The sequence below is a fragment of the Cheilinus undulatus genome, linkage group 4 (genome assembly GCF_018320785.1).
Source record: "Cheilinus undulatus linkage group 4, ASM1832078v1, whole genome shotgun sequence".
Taxonomy (NCBI): domain Eukaryota; kingdom Metazoa; phylum Chordata; class Actinopteri; order Labriformes; family Labridae; genus Cheilinus; species Cheilinus undulatus.
The window spans coordinates 49551577-49565468 of NC_054868.1; the positions used below are offsets into that span (position 1 = coordinate 49551577).

A 13892-nucleotide genomic window follows, 5' to 3' on the forward strand; every position below is an offset into this window, starting at 1 on the left:
TTTCTGCAGGCATTTTTGTAAAATTTTCAAGCACTACTTAATACAAAAACAATTTTTAAGCATTTTATGCAATTAAGTAATTGCACAGCCTGACATTGTGATTGTGATTAATTGTGCTGCACTATTCTTTATGATTGCACAGTGAGGAATGTTGTTCATAAACAGTTGGGCTATCTGCCTATGCAGTAGTATCATAAATGCTACAGCATCAAATTCCAATGTCTGCACCTGAAATTATCTGTATCAATTAAATATCTTGTCTCTGTGCTATTTTCAGTTAAATATGGGTCTAATTGGATTTGTAAATAAATGTGTTCTGTTTCAATATTTTATAGTTTACACAATGTCCCAACCTTTTTGGAGTTTTAAATCACCATCATAGTTTAAATGTGGATCACCATTTTCCCTCCTAACCCTGTGGACTTTCAGAGTTGTGTTTGGTTTCATGAAATCCAGTAAAGAAGAAAAATCCTGAATGTGACCCCCAGCTTTCTTTTTTATTTCCCAGGATGCCTTTCAGCAGAAAAGTCCAAATCTGATAAAGAATTGTGAATGGGAATGTGAAACAAAGCTGCAAGCTGATTGGTTGATACGAGACGAGGAGTACGAGGTCCGGGTTCGAGTGATGGGAATTGGAGAAGATCTCCATTCAGCATGGAGCGACTGGAGTGCTGCGGAATCACTGGTGTCACCTGTTGGACGAACAAAACCAGGTAAATGTGGCAAATATAGAAACATCTCTAAAGGAAAGTTTGTCTTTAATTTTTATCATTGGAAATGAGCTTATATAAATCCTAACTTAAATTGTTTTTACCTTGTATAAGTTTCTAAAGATAAAACCCGACTTTGTTTGTTACAGATTAAACATTTTTGTACCTCTTCACTAATGTAGCCTGATCTGTCCTGTGGTTCCAGATCATTCTGCAGTTATCTTTGGCACTGCTGTATGTTCAGTAGTGATCACTGCTGTCCTGGCTGTCATATATTTAAAACAAAACAAAACCATCTGGTGAGCATATGCTTAATGTACATGTGATAAAAAAAAAAAAAAATCTAAAATTAGGAGAAAATTAATTCCAATTCAGCTTTTCTTGAACTTTTTTTTTTTTTTTTTTTAGGATTTATATGGTAATGAAATTCAGAAGTCAGCCTATACCAAACCCTGCAAAGTCCAAAGTCCTGAAGGATGCCAATTTCCAAGTAAGTCCATGACACAGAAGCCGTACATCCTGCTGCGATCAGCTGATGGCTAGCTGATTTCATTGTGCCTTTATTCACTTTCATGATACTACAGAGTAGATTGCTGCTGAGCTAAATTTTATAGTATTTTTATTGATGCTTTCTTTGCCATTTGCTGTGCAGTCAAGCACAATAGGAATGGGCAGAAATAAAGTAATGTTGTATTAATGGTTTTGCTTTAATTACCATCTTAAAGAAAGTGGCATGTAATGACTGCATGTTTATAATAAATTCCTTAAGAATAAGTGTCCATTTCCACCGGCCGCAGCACTGCCAGTGTGTAAAGATGCTTTAAGTATGATGAATGAAGTCCTGTTAATGATGTTGGGCCAGAATGGCAAATGAAAAACATGCAAACAGACTTGCGCTTCTTCTTTAAATTTAAACTGTTAAATGTGCACCAATGGGTGAAATGTGATCTACAGCAACATTTAAAGAGTTTAAAAACACTTTAATTGTTCTTTCTGTGTTTAGATTAGTGATGAGAAATGATTAAGTTTAGGCTATCAAAAACTGCAGATGCTGCATGCTGCTGCAGCAAAATCTAGCACAGCTAAACTGTTAACAGTTTACAAAAACAATTAAACAACCACTTACTGCTTTAAACTTCATCTGCATTTATGTGAAATGTAACTGAAGTGTGTTTGGTTAGTCTAAGCTTTAAAGTGCTGTCATATCCATTCTGTGCCAATCAGAGAGACAAGACAAAATGAGGTAGCAGACATATGTTGCTCCAGTGCTAACCTGAGCTATATAGGCTAGTGCTGCCATACTGAAAGACAAAGCATGTCTTTGGCTACAATTCATGTCACTCTAGTGGGAAATGTGAAAACATTGTCTTTGCTATGAGAAGCTGTCACTGTGGCTCTTGGCTTTTCTTTAAATTAAATAAATGTAGCTGAGGTTGAGGACTTAACTGATCTAACTTGCTACCGTGGTGGCAGCCATTGCTTACACCAGCTTACAGAACAAGTCAACCTCAACCATAACAATTGCAAACTCCTGCCAAAACATATTTTTTATCATGAAAATAATTTGATAAAGAAATGTGGTCCAGTTCTGGTAAAACTGCCGCTATACTAAAGCTACATCTGAGCTAACTGCTACACTGAAGGCAGCCATTGCTAATAGCTCACAGTACAACTTATCTCTACCGCCTTGTTCTCCTACAATGACTCTGATTGGTCAGAACCATTTTGGCAACCACTTTTCTCTAATGTTTCCCTCATTTATGCAACTTTTTTCCACTTTTCATCAATTTTTGACACATTTAGCCATTTTTTGACCGCATTTTTACTAGTTTTTCTGCTCATTTATGCAACATTTTTGTCATTTTTAACATATTTTTGATAAATTTTGCACCTTTTTTCCACTTTTCACCCCCTTTCAAATTTTCTCCTACCCAGTTTTGCCTTTTTTTGCACTCTACAACTCCTTTTCACCATTTTTCTTGCCAACTTTGCCATGTCCAACACATTTAGACCACTTTCAACCCATGAATGCTATTATTTAATTAATTGTCCTATTTCTGTCTACCTTTTTTCTGGCACCTTTACATCCATGTACATCATTGCTTAGCTCTGACATTACTATCTAAGTGGTCTAGTCAAGCCCTTACTTCCTTCTGTATTTGTAACAATTCTCCTCTCTCTCCTTCACCTTTTGGCTCTTTTGTTTTCATCCACCAGAACCATCTGTGCCCGACCTTCCCCCCCTTCAATCCACTGGAAATCACCTCTGTAGAGATCACCTCCCCCGTGGATGCTGTCACCCCCTACAGGCCAGAGGCAGCACTGCTGGAGAAAATTAGAGTTCAAAACTGCTACGACTCAACCAGTTCTGGCTTCTCCAACCCCAGTTACGCCCACCTGTGTCCATCTCCTCCTTCTTTCCCCTTGCCCACTGTGGGGAATCTGACTCCCTGTGCTGCTGATACACCATATGGGCCTGTTTGTGGTGACACTGAGGTTAAAGAGGCAGAGGAGAGGAAGGAAGTGAAAGTGAATGAGGCGGAAGTCCTTGAATTGCTCTCAAAAGGTAGCAAAGAAAGCAAGCCCGGGCTGGAAATTTCTGACTATGAAAAGGTTGAGAAGCTCCAGGTTGAACGCTCCAGGCTGCAGAGTCTAGATTCAGGCGTGTGCAGCGGCGAGGAGGTCAGTCAGGAGAGCTTGGAGGCTGATAGCATCAATGTGACTGAGAGCATTGATGAAGAGAAGGAGGAGGAAGAAGAAAGTAAAGGAGAAGGTGTTTTTCAGAGGTTGTTTGGAAACGGTGGAAATGTTGTCGTTAAGGGCTCCATTCAGGTTTGCTCTGAGTATGAGCGAGTCCCAACGCTGCCGTCTGACACCACTGAGGAGCTGGTCAGTAGCAGCGAGAAGGAGGAGCAATTCAGTCATGAGGAGAGCCTGGAGGATGAGGACAAGTCCACCGTACCTACAAGCATCCTGGCTCCTCCAGACTCCACCTCATTGAACTTTACTGGACCTGCTTTTAGTCCAGCTCTGCAACCTCAGCAATGTAGTCTACTGGAGAAGTTGGCACTGATGTCAACCAGCAGATCTGTAGTGCTGTCTGGAGATGGATACATGCCTGTACGACTAGAACAGAGCTGAAAAAGAGACACTGGGCCCCTCTCAAACCAAATCCTCCCTTTTGTACTGAAGTCCTGATTCAGGACTGGCCTCCTAAGAAGGGCCCAGCCTATTAGCCTCAGCATGAACTAATACCAGTCTCGACAGTATCTGTACTTTAACTCTGCTACTGTAGTCTGTGATTTTCTTTAAGGTTTATACCTAATGGCAAAAAATTTGGCAAGCAGCTAACTTGAGAAATGTTGAGTTGTAAAACAACTTTACAGCTTTTCACATCTTGTGCTTTACTTTTAATACAAATATATTCCATGCCACCCTTTAGTTATGGTGGTATTGTAAAGCAAACAACAGAGGAAAGGAAATACAGATAGAGAGACAGAAGGACGTCAGGCAGGCCTGACTCTGGATCAAAATAACTTAAGGCTTGTTTATGCTTAATATTTGAAACACACAGATATGATGGAGCTATCCATCCATACTCTGCCATGCTGTCTATCCAGCTATCCAGCCAGCTTACACCAGCAGGACGTGCCCAGAAGACCTACAAAAGGAGATGCCTTGGAGGCATCCTGAACAGATTTCCAAACCGCCTCACGTGGCTCCTTCAGTTGCAAAGGAGCATTCATGCTTGTCCTAGTTCTGTCTGAACTCCTCACTCTATCTCTAACCTCCTAATTCCACAAGAAATAACTTCCCCTTCCCTTCGGTGAGAGTGCTTCCACCAACTCTGCTACAGTATGTCTCTGCTCCACCACAGCTATGGCAGTTCAGAGCCCCCCGCAGCAGATACGCAGGACTTCTATTTTGGCCGAATGCCTGACAACTCTGCATCAGAAAGTTTTAGCAAAACCTTATAAAATATGTGGTTAAATTTCAGAATAAAGTACTTTTCACTTTTCTGCATGGATGAAACATCATAACGGGGTGTAGCGGAGCCCAGAGTCAACAAGTCAGAGGAAGAAGACAGAGTATTTATTTATAATTAGGTTACTTACCCATGATAGAAGCCCAAAAATCCACATCCAAGCAAGCCCACCCTTCTCCAGCTCTTGCAGTTCAGGACAATAGCTTGGCGTGTTTTTGCTATGTTTTATGTATCACTTCAGCAGAATCATTCTCATATGACTGGGTGTAGTCCAGCGGTGCTGTGCCGAGCTGCACACTGAAAACGTAGTCCTGGGTGTTGACAGACGGTGAGGCACACAGACAAATTGCAGCTCAAATTTCACACTTGAAGGGAGCATAAATGAGCCATAACTCCTTTGGATTGGAGGTGCTTTGACTAACAGCTTTGAGTAGTTTGGCTGGTCCAGAACCTTGTACTTTTTCGTTTTATTTTTGTGAAACGTTAACTATTTCTCGACCACTGAATGTAATGTAATGTTCTGACAAAGTTTTTCTCTTTGTAAGTGCTGTTGTTTTGGGGATAAGAGGTAGGAACTGAACAGTGATGATATGCTACCTCACAGAACAAAAGTTTAAAGTGGAAAAACTGAAGTGCTTTGCTAATGTGTAGCTGGTTTAAAAGGCACCTCTATTGATCATAGGTGCGTTTCCATTACCCGTAGAAATGCGCAAAATCGAAATAGCGCAATAAAAAGTGGTGATGAAAACACCTGAATTTAGAAAAAAACTCAAATATCACTATAAGGTTTTTATGCTGTTATGAGGATGTTTTTCAGCTGTTCTATATAGAAATATATTGCAAAAGCCGGTGAAAACGTTTTTCCGCATTTACATATCACAAGACGTGACATACGGTGTCACATGACCAGTTCACGCCAAGACAACATGGCGCAGTACGCGTGGACAAAAGAGGAGACAAGACTTTCCTTAAGATGGCTTTTGCCATACATACGAACCTTGCCTCTGAAATTTTATGTTGCCTTCGCCTTTCGTTCGAAATAATCAAGGCAGCCGCTGTAGATGTAATCATAACCGTACCAACAGGATTTGAGTGTCCAGCTTCCTTGCAGCTGAGTCTTGCAAGACGAGGTTTTACAAGAATTACAAGGCTCATGCCCAAAACTCCTTCCAATAGAACACATTTAATGCACAGTTGTACATAGTTGAAATATAAGAAATTACGCTTTTATTTTGCATAAAACTGTAATGGAAACGCAGGTTATGTCAGCCTTCCAAGGTCATGTTTTTAACATTCCCCCATTGTGACAGATTTGCCTGAGTATGTGTGTGGTGATGGTTGTGTTGTTTGAAAAGTCATTCATTCATTTTTTTCAAAAGTCGATTTAGTTATCAGGCATTTTACCAGAAGTGCTGGACTTACCAAGAGCAACCTGAGTGTAAAATGATGGTGTACGCTCCTGTAGAGCAGTGGTTCTCAACCTTGAGGTCAGGACCACTATGAGAGGGGGCACACAGTTTGGCTGGGCGCCACAGAGCTCTCCCATTTTTCTCCCTTTATGGTCGTCCTTGTCTGCACATGACTATTCTTAATAGTGCATGGCTGTGTTCAACCACCTTCAGGTACAGTGGAGGTCCCTGGTCTCTGGCACCTTTATTTTGGGGGTCGTGGGCTGAAAAGGTTGAGAGCCACTGCTGTAGAGGACAAACTTCATGAGATATAAACCTCTTCAAGAAAAGGAGTTGGGGAAATGTTTATGGGGATTTTAATGGTGAATTTTACTTCCAGAACCAGATCCTCTGAAACATGGGTGGGCACCATGTGCTCTATGGGATTTTATATGTTCTAATTTCTAATCTAATTCTAATTTTTTTTAACATAAAGGGTGCATAAATGAGCTTTTAGGGTATTGATATTAAGATAATAATCTAGTATTAATATAACAATAAAAATTGCACCACTAAATACAGTGATAGACATCTTTGGCACATTTTGAAATAAGGAACATCAATGTAATTATTGCAGGGTTAATTTCATTTTATTGAGTGACATGGTCCTGTGCTAGAGGTATTTTATATGATATTCTATTTGATGAATGAATGTAGTTTTTTTTGGGTTGAAATGTTATTTAAAACCTGAAATCAGCTGTAAACTTAACCTTAATTGTATCTATTTTCTATTTATTGTGTTTTTTATCTTGCATTTTACGAGAACATTTTCAGACAATTTATTGGACACGTTTTTCCAGAAATGAGTTTGATATATTGTTTGTGTTATGTTCATTTTCTGAAAATAAATAATCTCTAAACAAATGTAAAAACAGAAAAACATGTTTGACTTGTTTTAAGCTGGTGTGGAGAAGTTTTGCCTAAAGGACATTATTTTTGTTTTGTTTTTGTGGGTGGAGGCGTACGGAGTTGCAATGTAGGAGTTGTGTCGGTCGTGTGAGACAGCGACCCCTGGTGGAATTATTTTTTTAACATCCACACCAGCAGAACAGGTGTACAAAAATATGTAGACAATGACGGCTGTCGAATACTTGTTATATTACCCTGTGGGATATTTTTGTACCAATCTGTTAAAGTAAGTAAAAGCATGTCATTGAATAATTAAGGATGCCTTCTTTGCTTCTTTTCAGATTAAACTGCCACCTTTAGGTCTCAGTAAACTACAAAGCAAAGTAGATTGACCAACCTCCAGCTGCTATAACAGGGTGACCATATTTATAATTCTCCAAATGAAAACACTTAAAGTTTCAAACACTTACGTATGACCTCCTGGTACAATCTGATTTTTCATCAGTGTACCTTTTAACACCATGGACAGTGGCTTGGCAGATGAAAAATCATGTCTCCCAAGGGCAACCAAAACTTTGTCTATCTGGAAAACCACTCATAGACAGCGTTTGGGAAAGGGCAGAGCCTTTAAAAAAAACTCAGAGGGTGATTGGATGAATGTTCTGTCACATCTTTACTGAGGAATAAACTCTATATGGATCTGCATAACGTGAACCATGGCAACTGTAAACATGTCAGTACACGACTTTTGTCGGTTTTGAAAAGAAAACAACTCACTGCTGTTCTTTGTTCTTCTTTTATCGAAGAAATGTTGTCAAGTTCTGATAAAACTGGCGCTTTAGCAGCATCCACGCTGAGGTCCTCCACCATAATTGCTCCAGCCTCTTGTTGCTGCTCACGTACATCACGACTCTGCCGCGCCAGAAAGTACTGCCCCTTGTTGCTGACTGGTCCTGTCACTTTCTAACCAGGCCCAAATGGTTCAGACAGGAGTTTTGCAAGATGGATTCGCCAGTGACAAACACGGAAACAGGAGAGTCCATCTGCCTTGCAGGGTTAGCTCAAATCAGGACGGCGTTGTTTAAAAACTGGACACATTGGTGTTAGGTAAATTTCTGATGGGACACAGAGCATGGAAATGGGACCGTCCCTTCTAAATCTGGACATAAGGACACAATGTTCTATAACCAAACAGACTATGATCAGCTGATTGGGCCGTCCCCAACACATGCAGGTATATTTTGCATAACTCCTAAATGGCCAACTAGGTTTACAATGAAAACATGATATAACAAAATATAAATAAATGAGTTGACCATGACAACATATTTGAAGCTTGGGAGTCTTACACACATTACATAAACTCAGTCTCCTTTAGAGTGTGAAACACTCATCATTAGACTCTTTCTCTCTGCTGCTTCATGGTCCTCTGAGATTTCTTGTTTGTATGGAAAGTGAACATGAGTAGCCTCATGCTGCTTCATTCCCATCAGAATTACCTGTGCAGGTGCACGGAACTGGGTGCATCACTGTTGCTAAGCTATGACTGGAGACATCTGTGATGCTCTATCTCCCTCACCGAGGATGCTTTTCACAAGAAAGAGCTCTACAACATGCTCAGATGGGTTAAAAGGCAATGACTTTATAGATGGAGGCTTTTATTTTTTGCAAGCATAGAAGCAATTTAGCCAAAGTTGAAGCAATCTGCAGATAGAAAGCAAGCTTTGGGAATTATTGATTGATTTTTTCTACCTTTGGACTAACAAACAGAGAGTGCGCTGTTCCTCGGCAGTCGGAGCAACATGTCTGGTTATGTGTTCACCAGAGTCGCTGGATAAAAGCTCTTAATTTGGAGGACTCAGGCGTCAGAGATCCACCATGGAGTTGACTTCTCAAGAAACTAAGGAGGTAGACTGAGGACATGGCGCTCGGGCACGGCTCTAAGAAATCCACCTCATGTGAGCAGGGAGTTGCTCCTGCTTTTCAGAGCGATGGGGTTAGTAACTATGAGGTATGGCTGTTAAAAAAAAGACTAATGCAGTTATATGATTTTATTGAAAATTTTTCAGTGTCTTTCTCCTTCAATCTCCTCCCCCTCTGCATTCAGGTCTTCCTGAAGCAGTGCAGTAGGTCTTCCTCAGTCGTCTCAGACCCTCGTAGCTTTTTTCTTAACCTCTGATACAGACTCTAAATGTCTAAAAGAGCACATATTTGATCTTAGGAAATGTCACACCGGTCTAGATCAGAAGAGAAGGGAGGGTGATCGCTGACTTATTTTAAGGGTCAGAAACTGCTTTACTGAGACTTCAGTGTGAGCTGAGGCGTTGTCTTGATGAAGAATGAAAGCAATTTTCCACAGCTGTGCTGCCTTTCTAACATTTTCCTCACAATTTTTCTAGAACCTGTTAGTAATTAACCTTGCAAGGCAGATGGATATGCCTGTTTCCGTGTTTTTCCCTGGCGAATCCATCTTGCAAAGCTCCTGTCTGAACCGTTTGGGGCCGGTTAGAAAGTGACAGGACCAATCAGCAACAAGGGGCAGTACTTTCTGGCGTGGCAGAGTCATGATGAACGTGAGCAGCAACAAGAGGCCAGAGCAATTATGGTGGAAGACATTAGCATGGATGCTGCTAAAGCGCCAGTTTTATCAGAACTTGACAGCATCTCTTCATTAAATGAAGAACAAAGAACAGCAGTGAGTTGTTTTCTTTTCAAAACCAACAAAAGTCGTGCACTGACATGTCTATAGTCGCCATGGTTCGTGTTATTCCTCGGTAGCTGTGCATGCGCACCTCAGTCACGGCTACGTCACGTGTTTTGTTGTTCTGATTGGCCTGTAAAGATGTGACAGACAGAACGTTCATCCAATCACACTCCGAGTTTCTTTTAAAGCCTCTGCCCTTTCCCAAATGCTTAGTATTGAAGGTTTTCCAAGGTGTCAGGTTAGTTTGTTATAGTGTTGATTCACCTTGAACTCTTCTGGAGCCCACTCCTCCAAAGTGATCCCCTCAATGTCAAAGAAGACAATCAACATGGTTTTAAATTTGTACTTGCTTTGTCTTGCCATCCTCATCCTTGGTGTTTTCACACACTGACATTTTGTCTCAGGATTATATTAGAAGATTCAAGTTTCGTTGCATGTTATCACTCCAAAAAATGTGGATTTCCCTAAATTTGCTCCAAAATGTCTCCACAAATTAGCTTCCCTTTTTTTTTCCTTTTTGATCAGGAGTCAGAAGTTGTGGGATAACTGCAGTTTTGTCATGTTCAAATTTGCATGAAAGTTAAGATCAAGTCAGAATATCTGAGCACATCATATTCATATCCATGCTTCTGTCTTTTGTTGTTCAGTTGCAGTTAATTTCTTACGATTGTACCAATTCGTACGCAGATCCTACGGCATTAAGAGGAGGGAGATATGCAGGGAAAGCCTTGTGTTTTAGCCTTAAAACTAAGTTTCCATAGTTTGTGTGTCTGTAGCTCACACACAGTGCAGCATTTGTTGCTGTGTTCATGCAATGCTTGTCAGAAAAAAAAACAGTTTTCATGACGTTAAGGCTGGAGACGGCCGCCTCATAATTTTAAAAGCAGGATAAACCCTGTAATGCTTAACAGTCGGTGTGACTGTGAACCATGTGGTTTTATCCTTATAAGCCCAATCTCATTATTTAATAACCATATATCATATACCGCCTGGAAAACTCTGTGTTTATCTGACACAAATACAGACAGATGCAGAAATAAAGTACAAATCAAACATGAGAATGTATTAGTTTTACAGGCTTCAGCCAGAGGGTTGTGTTTGCACCTAATAGTGTCTGTTTTCGTGTCTTTGCACTGTAAACCACTTCCTCTCATAATTCTCAGCATTTGCCTTACTTCTTTAAAATGACTCGCCACACTTGAAAGTACAAAACCCTAAAGGGAAACTCCAGCGACTCATCAAGCTTTATCCACAGTTGCTTTGGGGAGCACTTCTGCATACAGTATGTGACAGAAAGCTGCAGCCAGGCTTCAAAGGGGACTTTTTGATGAACTGTTCAGAGAGATGACTCACTGGAGTTTAAAAATCTGCTGCACTTTCTTTAAAAATCAAGGTTTCTGTATAAAAATTGGTCTCGTCCACAACACGCACAGGTTTCTGCTAACATGAAACTTGAATGGATCCTGCATCATCAACCAGAAACTTACACATACAGTCCCCTCCAAAAGTTTGGTGATGTCAGTGGGTCACGGGCTCGATGCAGTGATTGCAAGCAAAGAGTTTAAAAATAAATTCTAAGTTTTATTCACTTTAATCTATTTTATACTTTCGCTCACCTTAAAATGTAGTTTTTTTTTCTGATCCAGATGTAAACACCTGGAAATGTAAGCTAAGACGTTGATCTCTGGTCTCATATTCATCTTGTGATGTCAAACCCAAATGTTTTCTGTCTCTAGCAAAAATAAAGGAACTGGGCCCACCATTCCAATATTTTTGGAGGGGACTGTAATTGGATTGAAAATGTGATGTGAAGTCTTAGGCAAGGAAAAGATGACAGGCCAGTAAATGACCCTGAGACTAAACCAAATCCATTAGGATCTTAAAGTCCTTGATGTGTCCCAATGAGAGTGTGCTTTACAGAACCTTTACAACAGTGGTTCCCAACGGTTTCTCCTTAGGGCCCCCCTACTGGTACCTTAGAAAAGCTAACCCCTGATTGACAAAATCCCACCATAACAGACCTACATACACTTGTTCTTGACAAAAGATCTTTGCATAAATTATCCATTATCAGGATGTTGTATTAGGGCCACTCTAGAAAAAAAAATAAAGATGATCTGTTAACTTTCAAGAAAAAAACTCTCAAAAATTCTCAAGTTTAAAAAGTCATAAATTTATGAAAATAAAATAGAAAAAATTGTCTTTGAAAGTCTGGGATAGAAAATGTTTTAGAAGATAATAGAGATAATGATAATTTTCAACTTCATGAGTTTGTGAATTAACAATTTAAAAGCTTGAAATTTTGATGAGTTTTAATTTCAAAATAAGAGACTTTTTAAACTCCAACATTTCTAGCTTTTTTCTAAATTTCCAACATTGTTTAAACTCGGCAATTCTGAATTTGTTTTTGTTTTTTTAAATAAATATATGACTTTATAATGTTACTTTTCCCCTAAAAATTTGGATTTTTTTGCTTTTTTTAAAAATATATTTTAGATTCGCTCTTAGGTTGGCCCTAATGTGTTTCACACATCCATCTGAAAAACCTTCTGTACTAAGCATTTGGGAAAGGGCAGAGGATTTTTAAAAAACTCAGAGGGTGATTGGATGAACGTTGTGTCTGTCACATCTTTACGGGCCAATCAGAGCAACAAAACACGTGACGTAGCCGTGACCGAGGTGTGCATGCACAGCTACCGAGGAATAACATGAACTATGGCGACTGTGGACATGTCAGGGCACGACTTTAGTCGTTTTTGAAAAGAAAACAACTCACTGCTGTTCTTTGTTCTTCTTTTAACAAAGAAATGTCGATAAGTTCTGATAAAACTGATGCTTTAGCAGCATCCACGCCAATCTCTTACACCACAATTGCTTCAGCCTCTTGTTGCGACTCTGCCGTGCCTGATACTGCCTAATACTGCCCCTCGTCACTGATTGGTCCTGTCACTTTCTAGCCAGGCCCAAACGGTTCAGACGGGAGCTTTGCAAGATGGATTCGCCAGTGAGAAACAAGGAAACGGGCGAGTCCATCTGCTTTGCAAAGTTATTATGTTATTATGTTTCTATTCATGATAAAAATGTTTAAGTAGGTGTAATTTTGACAACAGAGCAGACAGGGTCCTACGCCCCCCTGAGATCTTTGGCGCCCACCCTTGTGATGCCCACACCCCAGTTTGGGAACCAATACTTTAGAAAGTTTTACTACATCTTTAACCTAGAAAGTCACATTTTTCCTGTTCTATAAAGGTAGGTGATGGTGGACAAGCTCTGACTGCTCCAACACGGAGGACTCGGCGCTGTAAAAGTCTTCTGGCCTTCCTTGCCATCATCCTCATGGTGGCCGGAGCAGTGCTGATCTGGTACTTCCTAGGTAAACAGATGTATCTTTGATATTCACTTCTTCTCAGTCATGCTTGTGATACTTAAGGTTCCAGTGTTGGACTCTGAAACGTCTAAATCCGTGATACTCAACATGAGGCTCTGGAGCCACATTTATCCCAATTTTGCCCTTGTTCACTGCTTTTGCCACTTTTCACCCAATTAAGCTACCTTTGTCTTTTAATACCACTTTTTTCCTACTTTTTTCCCATCTTTGCCACTATTCCATTTTTGCCCCTTTTCACCATTTTTTGTCACTTTTCATCCATTTAAGCTACCTTTTGCCATTAAATATCACTTGTTTTCTTCTTTTTTGCCCTTTTTTGTAACTTCTTTTAGCCACTTTTATTCCATTGTTGCCCTTATCCACAATTTTTCCCATTCAAGCTATGTTTTGCCCTGTTTTGCCTCTCTTGACGTCTTTTTGCCCATTTTTGTCACTTTTCTCTCATTTTTTTGGGCCACGTTTTTGCCACTTTTAGACCATTTTTGCCCCTTTTCACCATTTTTCACCATTTCTTGCCTATTTCAGGCACCTTTTGCCATAAAATACCACTTGTTTCCTCTTTTTTGCCCTATTTTGCCACTGTTGACAGCTTTTTGTTCATTTAGTTCCTTTTCTCTCATTATTTTGCGGTGTCTTTGCCACTTTTGGACCATTTTTGCCACCTTTAACTTATTTTTATTGCTACTTCAAGGCATTTTTGCCACTTTTCACCACTTAAGTTGTGGCTCTTTCAAAGGTATTTTTCATGTGGCTCTTTGGTTGAGCAGGGTTGAGTAACACTGGCCTAGTTAAAAATGTTCAGTAATGC

General features: G+C 40.0%; 2 protein-coding genes across 8 annotated transcripts in view; both read left to right on the top strand.

Annotated features, from left to right (window-relative positions):
• Positions 1 to 7283, top strand: part of LOC121508392 (cytokine receptor common subunit beta-like) — a 28597-nt gene extending 21314 nt beyond the window's left edge. For all 6 annotated transcript variants that reach the window (XM_041785205.1, XM_041785204.1, XM_041785207.1 and 3 more), the window contains 4 exons: positions 509 to 713; positions 916 to 1009; positions 1119 to 1200; positions 2928 to 7283. In XM_041785205.1, coding sequence (XP_041641139.1) covers positions 509 to 713; positions 916 to 1009; positions 1119 to 1200; positions 2928 to 3851 — 1305 coding nt within the window. In that variant the 3' untranslated portion in view covers positions 3852 to 7283. The remainder of the gene's footprint in view (positions 1 to 508; positions 714 to 915; positions 1010 to 1118; positions 1201 to 2927) is intronic.
• A 1514-nt stretch (positions 7284 to 8797) lies between these two features.
• Positions 8798 to 13892, top strand: part of LOC121508600 (transmembrane protease serine 6) — a 31897-nt gene continuing 26802 nt past the window's right edge. The window contains exons 1-2 of one of the 2 annotated variants that reach the window (XM_041785556.1): positions 8798 to 9003; positions 12946 to 13069. In XM_041785556.1, coding sequence (XP_041641490.1) covers positions 8914 to 9003; positions 12946 to 13069 — 214 coding nt within the window. In that variant the 5' untranslated portion in view covers positions 8798 to 8913. The remainder of the gene's footprint in view (positions 9004 to 12945; positions 13070 to 13892) is intronic. The other variant, XM_041785557.1, reaches the window with a different exon arrangement.